At 31.5% G+C, this 14,148-nt stretch overlaps 1 protein-coding gene across 1 annotated transcript in view; it reads left to right on the top strand.

Annotated features, from left to right (window-relative positions):
• The window catches only part of LOC115450751 (potassium voltage-gated channel protein Shaw), a 227,759-nt gene extending 214,615 nt beyond the window's left edge, over positions 1–13,144 (top strand). The window contains exons 8-10 of the mRNA XM_037437251.1: positions 9,246–9,396; positions 9,688–9,789; positions 10,270–13,144. Coding sequence (XP_037293148.1) covers positions 9,246–9,396; positions 9,688–9,789; positions 10,270–10,703 — 687 coding nt within the window. The 3' untranslated portion in view covers positions 10,704–13,144. The remainder of the gene's footprint in view (positions 1–9,245; positions 9,397–9,687; positions 9,790–10,269) is intronic.
• Positions 13,145–14,148: the final 1,004 nt, after the last annotated feature.

Raw genomic sequence — 14,148 nt, 5'->3', positions numbered from 1 at the left:
TGAACAATATGTAACTAAAACGGTACTACGTAGCGTCGCGTAGGTACTACGGCGTAGACGTGCTACGCAGAAGTACAAATGGCACGTAGAGGTAAATATCAGTGGCGAAGCGTCCATACAAGCCGATTCCCACCGGCTTCCCTTTTAGGTTTTCGGTGATACTAAACAAAACATTTAATAGGCAAATATAAATTTACAACATACCAGACAGTGGACAATAATTATAATAGCTTAACTTATTAATTAATGATCACTTAATAATGACATCTATCGGCGAATAGCCCGTTGTTTGTAAATTTAATCGACATCGATTACCTATTTCAACTAACGTTAGATGGCGCACCTTGTATTTAGTTCCCCAGAAATTCCGTTACCAAAGTGAAATTGTGACGCCACTGGCCTAAGGTAACCCGCTGTCAAGCGGCTTAATGTCGTAGTATGTTTTTAATATAGATGGCAGCACTTTGTATGACTTTCTATGCCAGTGTTTGTCGGAATCGCGCGGAAGATATGGGCAAAGGGAACCCGAGCATTTTCGGCTTCACGTTAACCGACTTTGTATAGTTGTCACTTTTTACGTCCATTAAACGTCATAATTTATTATGCTACCAAGTTGCGGTGTTTGTAAATTGTCATATTCATTTTATTTTTTGATAGTTTTGTGATATTTAGTTACCAGCGCTTTGTTTATTTAGAAACTACAAGTAAATGTGTATTATAATGGAATTAACTACCTGTGATCAGTTTAATGTCTACCTTTACGTAAGTATATTATTAGTCTGTAATTTCACATATTATTAGTATGTAGATGGTTAAATATTAAAAGTAGATCTGAAAGTTTTTGATTTTAGACACAAAATGTGTGTTAGAAGAAAATAAATACTTACTTATTATATTTTACTGAATTTAAAACGATACAAGCAAAAGTTAACGAATAACCTTTCTTGATTATTTAAATTGATAATTATATACGTTTATCATGTAAGTACCTTTAAACTGTTGGTCTGTTTGGCGATCGTGATACCTATTTCTATATGAGGTAATTATATTTAAAGTTTTATTTTGAAAAAAAAAATACGGATACTTATTTGGAGGTAGTGTGGTTATAATTTTAATACTTACTTTTGTTGCTGTTATAACAAATTAATAGGTAAGTACTTATATTTGTGATTAATGGAAGGAGAATTATCTACATTTATTGTTCGATTTTATAAATGTTTCAATTATTTACGCATAATAGGTAATTTAGTAGGTATGTTAACGTTAGTCGATTTCGAATCAAGACTAATTCGTTGTCTTAGTTTTTGTTTTCCCATAAATTGCTCCCGATATCTTAAGTGACGCAAATTTTTTCACACCGGGTTACCTTTTGAAAAATTTCACCCTTCGCCACTGGTAAATATTATACGTGATTAAGTAATAGTAGTTGATTTACATTTCCTATAGTTTCAGGAAAATGGCAAAACTGTGCATTATTGACAAAATGAATGATTGTATGAACGTATTCACACGCATGGTCAGTTGATGGACTCCAGTGCTTTATGATTGAAGTATGCAACAACACTGAAGTATGAACTCAAGTTAACTTAATACAAATTATTGAAACGATTATAATGATTACATAAGGCCATTGATATCCACGTATTATCAAAAACCTTCGTCACTAGCTCAAATTCTGTAAAATTCGATTCCTCATGGCTTACTTCTGCTAACTTGTTACAAGAGTACTGGTAATAAATTAAATATTAAATTATCGTTTCCTTTCGCCACTTCCCTTTTTACAAAGAGAATGAACTTTCCGTACCAGCTACCAAATGAATACGGGCAGAAAAGTATGAAAGATAAATCGTGAAGTCCACAGGAACAAAGAACGTCCAGATCTACAGAAATGAGATAGCTACGTTAGTCATGCAGTCGGTTAGCCTGTTTCTACAGTATTTAATTATTTAGTGGAATAAAATCCAACTGAATACAAAAGGGATATAAAGTAACCTCTACATTAATCCTATAGAAAACGGTTCTGCAGGTTTCTCCATGTTTTCCTTCACCGTTAAAGTAAGCGATATTCACAAAGAATACACACATAATTTTATAATAGTCTGATGTCTATGCCCTTGGGATTTGAATCTCCGGACATTCGTATCGCCAGTCCGTTTCGCACCCAACTAAGCTATCGCCACATTTTTCACCCATGTCATAATCCATGTGACCTATCTATGTGCTAAATCTCATCCAATCCGTTCAGCGGCTACATTTACTTCTAACAAATATCTTAGATATTGTAAAACAAAGTCTCTCGCCGCGTTTGTCTGCCCATCTGTTTTACTGGTGGTATGTCTCTCATATGTGAGAGTTCGCATGGGTAGGTACCACCACAATGTCTATTTCTGCCGCTAAGCAGCATTGTGTAGTCACTTGTGTTCCGGTTTGAAGAACATTATGCAATTGTAACTACTGTACATAATAAGACAGTCAGTCTAGACTTTTCAGTCTATCTATGTCTATTCTCCCACCAATCATTATATCAAATTGTATACAAACGAGCAGCGTGTCTAACGATAATCCCGAAGATACAGAAAACGGCACGTTTTAGATAATATCAAGGATAACTAACTCTATTTACTCTGGGGAATTGTACAAATGAATTTATGTTCCGCGAATCGTTAAACGAAGATGCTAACTGCAAATGTACAGAAGGTAGTTAACCTCTACCGAATAAACTAATATTTATAAACAGTATTTACTGCTGATGGTAGGATATAGTTGATATTCGCCTGGATAGCGACCACTGTACACAAGGTGTGAAAACCCACCATAGTAGCCAGCTTGGGCATATCCGGTTCCAACAGGCAGGCATAATTGTTTCGACTCTCGAGGGGTTATCATATCTCGTCAGTCGAGAATCTAGTGGACCTCACTCCACTTAGTGGTGCAGTGAAGTCAGTTACCAGTGCTCGCAAAAAAAAAAAAAAAAAAAGAACATTTAAATGACCAATTTATTCGGTCAATTACCTTTGATTTTTTCTAAATAATATATAACTAGCTACCCTACGAATGCCTATAAAAACAATCAGGAAATTTCCTCCATTTTCTTTCCTTCTCCTCCTAATTGGAAATACCATCTACTGGTATTTCCAATTAGGAGGCACAGCACTGAATTACGTTGTCAACCTGTGTCATCAAGTATTCATTCTCATAATACCAAATAATTACAGTGGCTATGATACAAAACCTTCTTCAAACAATTATTGTACCAAATAGTGAAAATTTACAAAAAACGTTTCATTCATAACTTGCAATATATTAAGGCGTATTTTGTTGTTTTATTGAGTTTTGATCATGTACACTTAAGTTTTAATAATACATTTCTCATTTCTATTCAAAAGCTGAAAAAGAAGCCAGTACCTGCCCACAATAACTCTACATTCAGGTGGTGTTACTAATATCGAAAGATAATTAAGACAATCAGGCGTGCGGCTTCCTTATCAAATCATTCAGTTTCATTACGTTACATAAAAAATATAGAAACTTCCATGTCTCTTATAGGTATTAAAAAGTAAAAAGAAACTCTATTTAGAGTCAATCGTAATACATAATAATTTGCACACGCTGGCTTCTTGACCTTATCAGTCGGCGAACGTAATCACAGAACGATATCACCTTATCAAATAATCAATTGCATGAGATTTGCGATTGACGCAGTCTCAGATTGCTTTATAATTGAATGAAATCCTTGGATGTACGACTTCTGATGGGACGGGTTTAGAACGAGCTTGAAGGGTACAACCCCCACAATATTTATAGCTAAAATTGTTTTACTATTGACAATAAAAAAAAGTTTTTTTTTTTTAATTCAATTTATTATTTGCGTTTACGAAATTAGACGAAATATCTTTTCTAACTACCCGCAATTTTTTGGTTAAAATATTATAATAGCAATACAAATATTTAAACAATAGCTGTTCTTTTTTCCAATTCATATATTTACAGTACCTACCTATACTTAAAAAAACAATGATAAACTTTTATTTTCTGGCTAAGGGAAGCCAATATATCGCACAATGGATTTGACAAGCGATTTATTAAAAAGACTGCTGGGTCGGAACGATGCCGGTGCTAGCCTCGCATTTTGATATGCATTGCACGCTCTCTTTAATTTTCACATGTCAAACTTTTGTATAGTACGTTACATAAGGGTGAAATTTTTCGAAAGGTAACCCGATGCAAAAAACAATGCGTTAGTTAACATATCGCGGCCAATTTAACAGAAAACAAATACAAAGACAAAAGTAAATAAGCTCAAAAGGGAAGCCGGTAGGAATCGGGTTGTATGGACGCTTCGCCACTGTGTACGTTACATGAGTACTCATTGTTATGCTTAACATGAATCGGAAAATTGCAAATTGTACTAAACAACCATATTTATTTTACACAAATCTTTTTTAATACTTTTAATTTTTTTTTGGGTTTAATGTTCTATCGACATATCGTATACAGTGTCATTATGACATTGCGTTACTAAATGAACCCACATACTTGTCTACTTGGAAATAATACTTTACAATAAGTTACTTGAGCCGTAGAAGTAAAATAAAAAAGTGTAAGTTTCGAACAAAATAAATACTAATAATAAGTAATTTTACGTGCTCTAATGCCATTACTAATGCTCTAAGAGAATTCATCACAGCGGCAACAGCATATTTTCAGTCAAAAATACACTCACGCACACGCCATACTCGCATTATACTACAAAATGTTAAAAAAATGGGAAAACTAAAACCACAGGGTTTTTGGTGAAAATATTCGTTATTAATGGATGATTTTTAGCATAATGTCAGCAAAGGTAAAGACGAGTATGTGGTTTCATTTAGTAACGCAATGTCAAAATGACCCTATACACATAGGTTTATTAATATTTTTTCTAAATAAACAGTACATATAGTATATTAAAATAATATTCAAGTAAAATACTAGTCTATTAAATGTACCTCATAATATAATGACAATACGGCCCTGCATTGCAACTAGTTGAGACGTGTCTTAAGCCAGACGTTTAGAATTGCAGTATTAATTTCTGATTACATTTAACTAATTCCTATTATAATTAACAGCTCGCATAGTCTTTGATAAATGTATGATAATAATACATTTCCTATTCTATAATAATAATAATCGAATTAAGGGATTCATGTCTATAGAACTAACTTCAATTTATTTTTATTTAAAGAGATTCTTGAAAACAGTTGACAAATATCTACTATATTTACTCTTAATATTAAGTAGTAATATAAAAAAATCTCGCCCCTATTTTACATTACATTACGGGACGGAATACACACGGAGAAAATTAAGTGACACCAGTGGCATCTCTGTCTACTCCTTGAGCGATTAAAGGCAAGAGTGTATAATTTTTTCACACAAAACCGTTTCAAAATGAAACAATGTTAAGCGTATCTTTCTCAACTATCTATAGACGGACTTAGAATTAAGTTGGAGTTTGTTTATAGATGTTGGTCTAAGAGGAACTTCAGTTGGATGACAGCTCCGGAACAAATATTTGCAGGTCACTCAGATATTTGCATTCCCCGGGAGATGGAACTCGCCTTTAATTTTACAACTGCTTTCTCTTCGTACTGGAATCTTTATAATATTGGTTTTAGTTGTCAATTTAAATCTGTTTCTGAACAATTAAATAGCCTGTGTTATTGAAATATAACTATTTTTCAGATTTTATCACAGTTTTTTATTTTATAATTTTCTCCCGAAGTTACGAAAAATTTTGTATATATGTGAAATGTTGGTAGATATTGTACTTTTGACTTTTCACATGACCAACACCTAAGTTCTCCGTAATGATGAAGGCCATAAACTCTTCGAAACGTCGGTAGAAAATATAATATAAAATACGATAAAATCCGAAAAATAGTTTTATTTCAATGTCGAACATTCGCGTAAACATAACAAAATATTTAGACTATGTCATTTCTTTGAGTTCAAGCTTACACTGCACGAATATTATTTTTAATAAGTTTCAGTGTTTACCAATGAAAGCGTTAGACGTATTTACTTTTACATTTTTAATATTCGGGTGGATAATTCCTATTCCTGTTTATTCACTTTAATAAAAACATATACAGAGGAATCCATTACAATAATTATTTACTGAACTTGAACAAAATAGATAAAGCTAAGAACCGCTTCACACGAGCAGTGAAGACTGTCAATTTTGATTGTTGGAACTTGTCAATAAAGTTGAACCAAGGTAATAATATATGTTAAATACGATTTGTTTAGGAGTGACCTTTTAATTTTTTTTTGTTGATAACAGGTGATGAGCTAAATATTGCGATGTCGATTAATATTTTCTTATAACTGTCTTTATAAATAATAATAAGGCCTTATATAAACAGACAGATATTAAGAAAAATGTCACATTTATAAAATCCAAACAATCATATTTGCCTTAAAGAATAAATAACGCTACAAATATAAATCTTTAAACGCAAGTGCTAAACTAACAAGTTGACTGATCGTATGTGTCCTTACTAAACATAAAATATTTCCATGATGTAACTGTTGTATTTGAAATAAATATTGTTGTGACATAAAATGCTGTAAATTTCTCTGAACTTGTTTAGCTCAATATATCATGTCAATATTTACTTGTAAGGTAAAGTTTAGTTAAAAGAAACATTGTAAAATTTTAGTCAATGGTTTTGTATACACATTGTACAATTTTAATGAATCTGTTTATTTATTCCTAATCTGACAATGTTGCGCGCTGTTACCAAACATCAATTTGCGCGTCAAACTATTCTTTGTATAACATTAAAATCAACCAGCAATGTACTTACCTTACGGTCAGTAATCAATATCATCCTGGAGCACTATAGATAGAAGAATTATCAATTTCAAGCAAGAATGATTGTTAATATACAACACAAGAAGTTTTAAATGACAGAAAAACTGTCAGTTTGACTGATCGTTTGCGCCAACCTAAAAGAGTTACGCAAGGGTTACTTAAGGCAAGAAGGGATTACTTTGGAACACTAAAGTGAATGGTAAGGGGTGAAGAGGGATTAATACATGTAAAGCGTGTGTCACATTATGCCTCCCATTGAATATTCAATAGAGTCCCTCGTCTAAGGGAAAGTGTCTTTTATTTTATGTACATAAAGGTGACTATATAATGGCAACTTGTTTATATTTTTCATAGGAAATGTTATCGTATTTTATCATATTGCTAGAAATATTGAAGTTATTTATTTCCAAGAATTGTAACCTATTGCCTAATATTTGAAAATGAAATAAATATGGAACAGTGGTGAAATGTTTATATAAACCGATTCCTACCGGCCTCTCTTTATGTAGAATTTACATCAAATATAATTATAACTATAACAATTTGCAGACCGCATTCATGTATATTAGTTACCTATATGTTGTGTCGGTTTTCGGAAAATTCCACCTTTTTCGTCACTAATACGTAAATAAAAAAGTTTCAATTTACTAAAGTTAATTAAAAATTGTAGAGTCTTTGGATTCTACAAATGTTTTACACAAAATGGTGATTTTAAACTTGATGCCTGAGATCAGCATTATAGTGTTATAATCTTCTTTAATAATTTAACTTATACATATTGTTTAATTAAATTAATAATTTCTTTTTAGATATAGTTAACCGTGGATTGTAGACCAAGAAGTAAGCTAATTTAGCTTATCTCGCTTAGCTGAGGAAATTAAAAATAGAAACTAGCTTACTTTACAGAATTTGCGATCTACATGTGTAGATTATATCATCGCATACTTATGTAAGTATGGGATGATATTTCGGCTATATGACCTAAGTTAAAATTTCTTTGCTTTGGTCTTCTACCGGCTAAAAACCAATAAACTAGTGAGTTACTTATATTAGTTCTCAGTTTTTGATATACAATAATCAAAATATAAATAGAATATAAAATAAATTATAGAAAAGTTAATCAATTTTCTTCAATAGACAACACTACAAAAACTCTTAAGGGAGGTCTATGTTTAGCAGTTGATTATCAAGGGCTGAATATAAAAATATCTACTTCAATTTAAACAAACCACTTAATACAAAGACCCAATAATACCTTGTACGTATTGGATAATTTGATTAAATCTTGTTTACAGCGAGATATCCTATCGAATGTTCGAACAAATACAGACCGTTGTTTATGAACAAAAGGACAGGGGAAAACATGTTGGATCTGAATAAACGAGAATTCTTATCCATTATAAAGTGGCACGCGACCTTGAGAATAAATAGTGAAACAATATATAGCTACTTTATATGTCTGAACATCGTAATCGTAGAGTTTAGTTCATGTGTAGAGTTTCGTAGATAAAATAGAGTCCTATGTCTGGTTAAAGTTAACCAATAATCAAAGCAGTTACTATTTTTCTTGTAGTAAATTAAATAATTTATAAGAACCTAAATAATTAATTTGAACCTGTAAGATGTTATACAGTATTTATATTTCGTCAATATAAACTCTACCATCAGTTCGGAAAGCAGTTGTCACTAGATAAGAACGGACGGGAATTTGGTGTTGCTGTTTTCAAAATCAGTTTGAGATGTAAACTACAGTGCAAAAGAAAAAATACATTAGTTTTTTTATTATTGTACAATCATATACTCGCAAAATAGGTAATAAATACATTATAAATTTTCATACGAGTGTACAATCCTCTCCTCTTTAAATTAAAAAAAATATAACTATAATTGAACTAAATTAAAGAACTATTCATGAAACATTCCAAGAATAGGTATAAATAGGTCAACTAGATTTCATAATGTCAGGGATGCCACAGCTATTAAGAACTCTACAGACTGTATGCGACTTAAAAAGTGCAACCATAGAATTTATTGTAAATTCTCTTCACAAACTACGTTCTTTTTTGGTAGTGAATTCATAAGAGCTAGTTAAAGTCTTTATGCATACAATATTTAGGATTAATACATGTAATTAGTCTAATGTGTTTTAAGTAGACAGAGTGAATCTCCATAAATATTTTTAAGTCTAGTTATTTTTTTTACCTTTAAAAAAATAATATTTGATAGCAATTTGAAGAAAATATTTATTTATTTTTATCAAAATATAGTTGTTCATACACTTTGTTGATTCCTATAAAAATCTGACTGTTTCTGATCGCAAAATATTTTTAAACGCCATCTATGTTGTACTTCTGAAACATAAAATAACGCCATCTATCTGCAGGCGAGATCAAAACTTCCTAAGAAGCGTCGTCGGGTGTTACCTGTAGAACAACCGCGGAGGAAACGCGACGCCAGCGCCTCCAACCGGCGGGTGAACGCAGTGAAACATCCAGTGGTACTGAAGGACCTCTCGCCAGGAGGCAATAAGTTTGGTAAGTTAAGAAAACTGACTAGGAATCTTATTTCAAGATTTAATAACAGATGGCGCTTTGTGATAAAAATATACTCATTACCCAGTAGTCTGTAGTATTATATGAAAATCACTATATAGCCTTTAAACTAATTAAACGCTATATCTATTTAACGAACCTGAAATCCATTTTTAGGAGAAAAAGCCACTATTAATTCACAATTTCACTAATAATTAAAAAAAATAATATGCCCAACCTCGTAAAAATACATCATGTTCACACATAAACGAGTATCTGTTATTATATTTCCAGGAGTAAACGGCATGAACATGATCAGCCTGGCGCTCCAGGGTCCTCCGAACCTCCTCCGCCCTCCATCGGCAGTGCAGCCACTGCAGGCCCGGGCGCCCATCGGTAAAGCGCACGTCATTGTAGTACCACCCACCTACCACCTTAAACCTTGAAACATTACCAGAGGCTATTTATAAAAAAAATCCTTTAGATACCCCTGACCATGAATTTTAATAAATATTTATTAATTGGTTTCGATTTTCATTTCTTACAATGATGCGATATTGTTGTTAGAGAAACTGTAGTTTAACTATAGCTTTAATTTATTTTAAAGTATACATTTTTAGTACAATAAATGCTACTGTCTTATGCTATAATTAAACTATATATTACATTATTCTTATGTGCAATAATATACCTTTTTTGGTAATATTAAATTTACAATACTGCCACTGAAGAAGGCTTAAAAAATCTTATGCTTTTTACTCGACAAGGTTTTTAGTAAATAAATATTTAATTAATTTTAATAAAAACTATCATTTTTTAAGAATATAATATCGTCTCTATTTACTATTTCTTAAAGTCATTTTTTCCTTATTCCAGTTGAAAGCCCCATAATCAACACGCAGTCAGGCGCCATATCGTTGGCGTCGCTGCAACCGCCCCTGATCACGGCCCCACCACTGCAACCACGACCTGCAACCACCGGCTCCCTCGACCTCATGCTACCTCTGCAACCAAAGCTACTACCCGGCTACAACCTCCAGTCTTCGTATCTTTCCAACACCCTATCAACAGTACGACCACCAGATTTGGAAAAGAAGGAAGACTTTAAACCAAGTGTTGAAGTTATTTTGGAGAAAAGTGAAGAGAATTCAGTAATATGTTGTGATTTAGGTCAAGATAGGTGTAATGGTAGAGACAGTCACAATAATTTAAATGATAATGATTCGTGTAAGGATGAAATCAATTCTAATGTCATTGAGAAGAACACTGATACTATATCGGAAGATAGTCCTAATAATAATTCTTATTAAAGTGCCAGCGATCCTTTCAAACTATAATGGTCTTCATACCTAAATTTGAAAGTAAATGTTGAAGATGAGAAAATTTGCATTGTCTACGATTGGCATGTTAGAACACAACATAGAACTCTACTTCCGAATTGCTTTATATTAACGAATATCATTGAAACCACAACTGATAAAATTATAGTATCGTGACGACAGCTTAACAAGAAAGTAACTAGTATTAAAATAACTTTGATCTTCAAGTTCTATTTTTTAATTTGAAAGGGTCGATAATTTGATGTTAATTATGAATATAACACCGCTGTCACATTCAGTTGGAACTTAGATATACTGTGCCAAATTAATATTGGTGCTCACTATATTAAAAATGATATTACTATCTACCCTATGAGAGTTTGGTGTAATTGTGATTTCAAATGTATAAACTTTGTCAAAAATCAAAAGACTATCTCTTTTGGCATTTGATGATGTATAATTTTATTTAAAAAAAATCTAGCTGTGAAACCCCATAGTCTTATAAAATGTCTCCCATTAGTATATACTGTAATATAAATGTAATCTTGTCTCGAATTAGAATTTCTAGTCAGTTGGGAACTCTAGAATAAGTATTGGAACAGCTGAGATGTGAATGGGAATGTGTTTGATTTGACTGAAAGATACGATAAAAATATTCATTGCCAAAATTTGTGCCAAAGATTTACGCGTTTAGGTTAAATTGCTTAGAGTCTACTATTCTTAAGGCGAATAAGTCAAAATTATTTGTCTTGACATATATTTTGTTCGAAACTTATTCCTTTTTTATTTTATATATGGCCTATGGTTCGAGTAACTTACTGTAAAGTGTTATTATTAAAAGATTAATATGTGGTTTATTTCGTAACGCAATGTCAAAACGATTTTGTATAGTTTTATCTCATTATAAAAAAAAAAAAATTTGCAATTTTTAAATATTAAGACATACCTATTCGGTGTTAACTCATCCCCAGCAATTTAACTTCTTTCTTAATCCTTGTTAATTCCTCCCTCCTTTTAAAACCCCAAGTTGAGAGAACCAAACACATTCCCATTCAAATGTCGCATTGAACAAAAAATGTATGTGAAATTTTCAGCGCTCTAAGCGAACGCCAACGACCAAAAAGTAATGTAGCCTATTATTTGACTCGTGCCGTTGTAATTTTTGTATATTTTGTAAAGGAAAACGATACGCATTGTGAATATCTTGGGAACGTGTATATAGAATGTATTTCGTTATATCTTGTAGATGGGGCCGGATTTAGAAATGAAATAGTGGGTATAACCTTTTAAATTTAAAATAAATCTCTAAAAAAAAATATTTTTAAAAATGATAAGAAGTTATAATAAAGTAAATCACCAGTAACATAGTTTCAAATGGGATAAGAGGGGAAACATATATGTATGAAATAATTATTTTGGACTGGAAAAAAGTCACAAAAGAGCACAACTGCGCGTATATCTTATTTATATAGGCTTTATATTCTCAGCGTGACAGTGTTAGCAGCCTTGAAATTGTTTTGTATGCACTTACATATTAAAAAGGAAATTTGGTCTAGGTGTAATTAAAGAGAACCTAGTCTTTAAGCTCAGTGTTCTTTTTTTAATATTTTATCCTAATTTTTATTAAAAAGTATTTTCTAAGTCCGATCCTGTCTGCGTTTTAACTCCAACTTGGGAATTTCGACGCGTATTTTTTGCTTGTTATAACAAATATATTTTTAAACTACCCACGCTCAAGTTAGGAGATTTTTTTAATCTAAATCTGTAAATGATATTTTATTTCATAATTGTTTTATAAATTTACAAAAATGGTCCTGATTTTCTTTAGTCCTTATTTTTTTTGTCATACCAAATTCTTGCAATAATCGGAATACGGTTAAATTCATAAATTCCTTCGGATTAACAATAAATTAATTTAAATTATTTTTTTAAATCACATGTATTCCACGTTGAGGAAAAATAAATGTGTCAAATATTATGTAGATACGATAACATAGATTATAGAAAAAGATGGCTGTTCGATGTTATACTGAAATACTTTTGGGGATAAACTTGTATATTTTCAAAAGAAAATCCCCGCCAGTATTTATAATTATTCCCTTTTAAAATTGTTAGTGTATTGATTTACCTACATGTAAAATATTTTTCTAATGTTACATATTTTTCTTATTTGTTTCGTGTTGGTGTCGTTTGAATTTGTTATGTTTATTACTCAACGCTGTTCATAAAATAAATAAACTAGAAGCAAACTTCCATATTTAGTAGTTAAGGTCAACAAAAATTTTGAATCAAATGTAAAGACGAATGGAAACATCTATTGCCATTTTTTTTTAAATTATCCATTGCCAATCGCCCTTTTAAAGTGTCAACGTTTTTGACGGGAAGTTCGATTTTTCCTCAAGGCATAGGGACAGGAGAGAGGAGAGAGAAAAGGGGAAGATTGCGGAGAGGAAATATATCTCTCGGATTTAGATCATGTCTGAGTTTTGGTATATAGATTACCTATGTAGTATACTATCAACTCAGAAAAAAGTTAATGAAAATATTTAAATATCTGCAACATATCTCGAAAAGCAAATATTTTAGATTTTAATATTATCTTGAAATAGAGGCTAATTTGTGAAAACAGAACAAATTCAAACGAACTAACACAGTATTGTTCGTCAAACCTCATATTTTATTGTTTGAATAAATTAAAAGTGAGAAAATCTTTTTGTCTTTTTATTTTTACTTAATGGACCTATTAATTAGCAATTACATCACCTCTCTTTTACTATATTTCCTGACAGTCTGAAAATATGTTATTATTTTTTATCGTGACATGGATGGTAACTAATAGTGAAATTCGTAGATGACCTTATAGAGGTCTGAACCGCATACGAGAATTTCTCAAAATAAATCTACGCAAAAAAATAGGTTTTCAGAAATATAGCTAATATTGTTTCCGTCTCACTTATATCTTTTTTCATTCCATATATTATTTGATAGAACGAAATTATTAATACGAACAAAAAATCCTCGTAAGAATATTTCTTATTAACTACTTCTTTACATACATTTATTTTGTAATACTCAAATGCATTTCAAACTATTTAAATTAGTCACGTACATTCCCTACCTGCAAGTAAATAAATTATAACATTATTTTTAAAGAATATTTTTCAATAACAATATAAGTTAAATAAGTAACAAAATCAAAAAAGGAACTATAAAAAAAGAACATTTTTATCTCTACGTATTATCTTATTTTCCTAAAGGACATCAATAATGTCAGTATACCAAAATCAAAGCATCTCTATCAGGCTATTCAAACGAGCGTAATTTGCTTGCGCAGAATATATAGACGCAGGACAAACATGTACAGTGCGGTCAGTATGCGACAAAGCTTTGACCCGGAGCTTTCATTACGTAAGCATGTAGGCGCATTTTCGAGGCC

Source organism: Manduca sexta, chromosome 10, assembly GCF_014839805.1.
Source record: "Manduca sexta isolate Smith_Timp_Sample1 chromosome 10, JHU_Msex_v1.0, whole genome shotgun sequence".
NCBI lineage: Eukaryota > Metazoa > Arthropoda > Insecta > Lepidoptera > Sphingidae > Manduca > Manduca sexta.
Note: the sequence above shows the minus strand (reverse complement) of the source record. Positions and strands in the feature narration are given on the sequence as shown.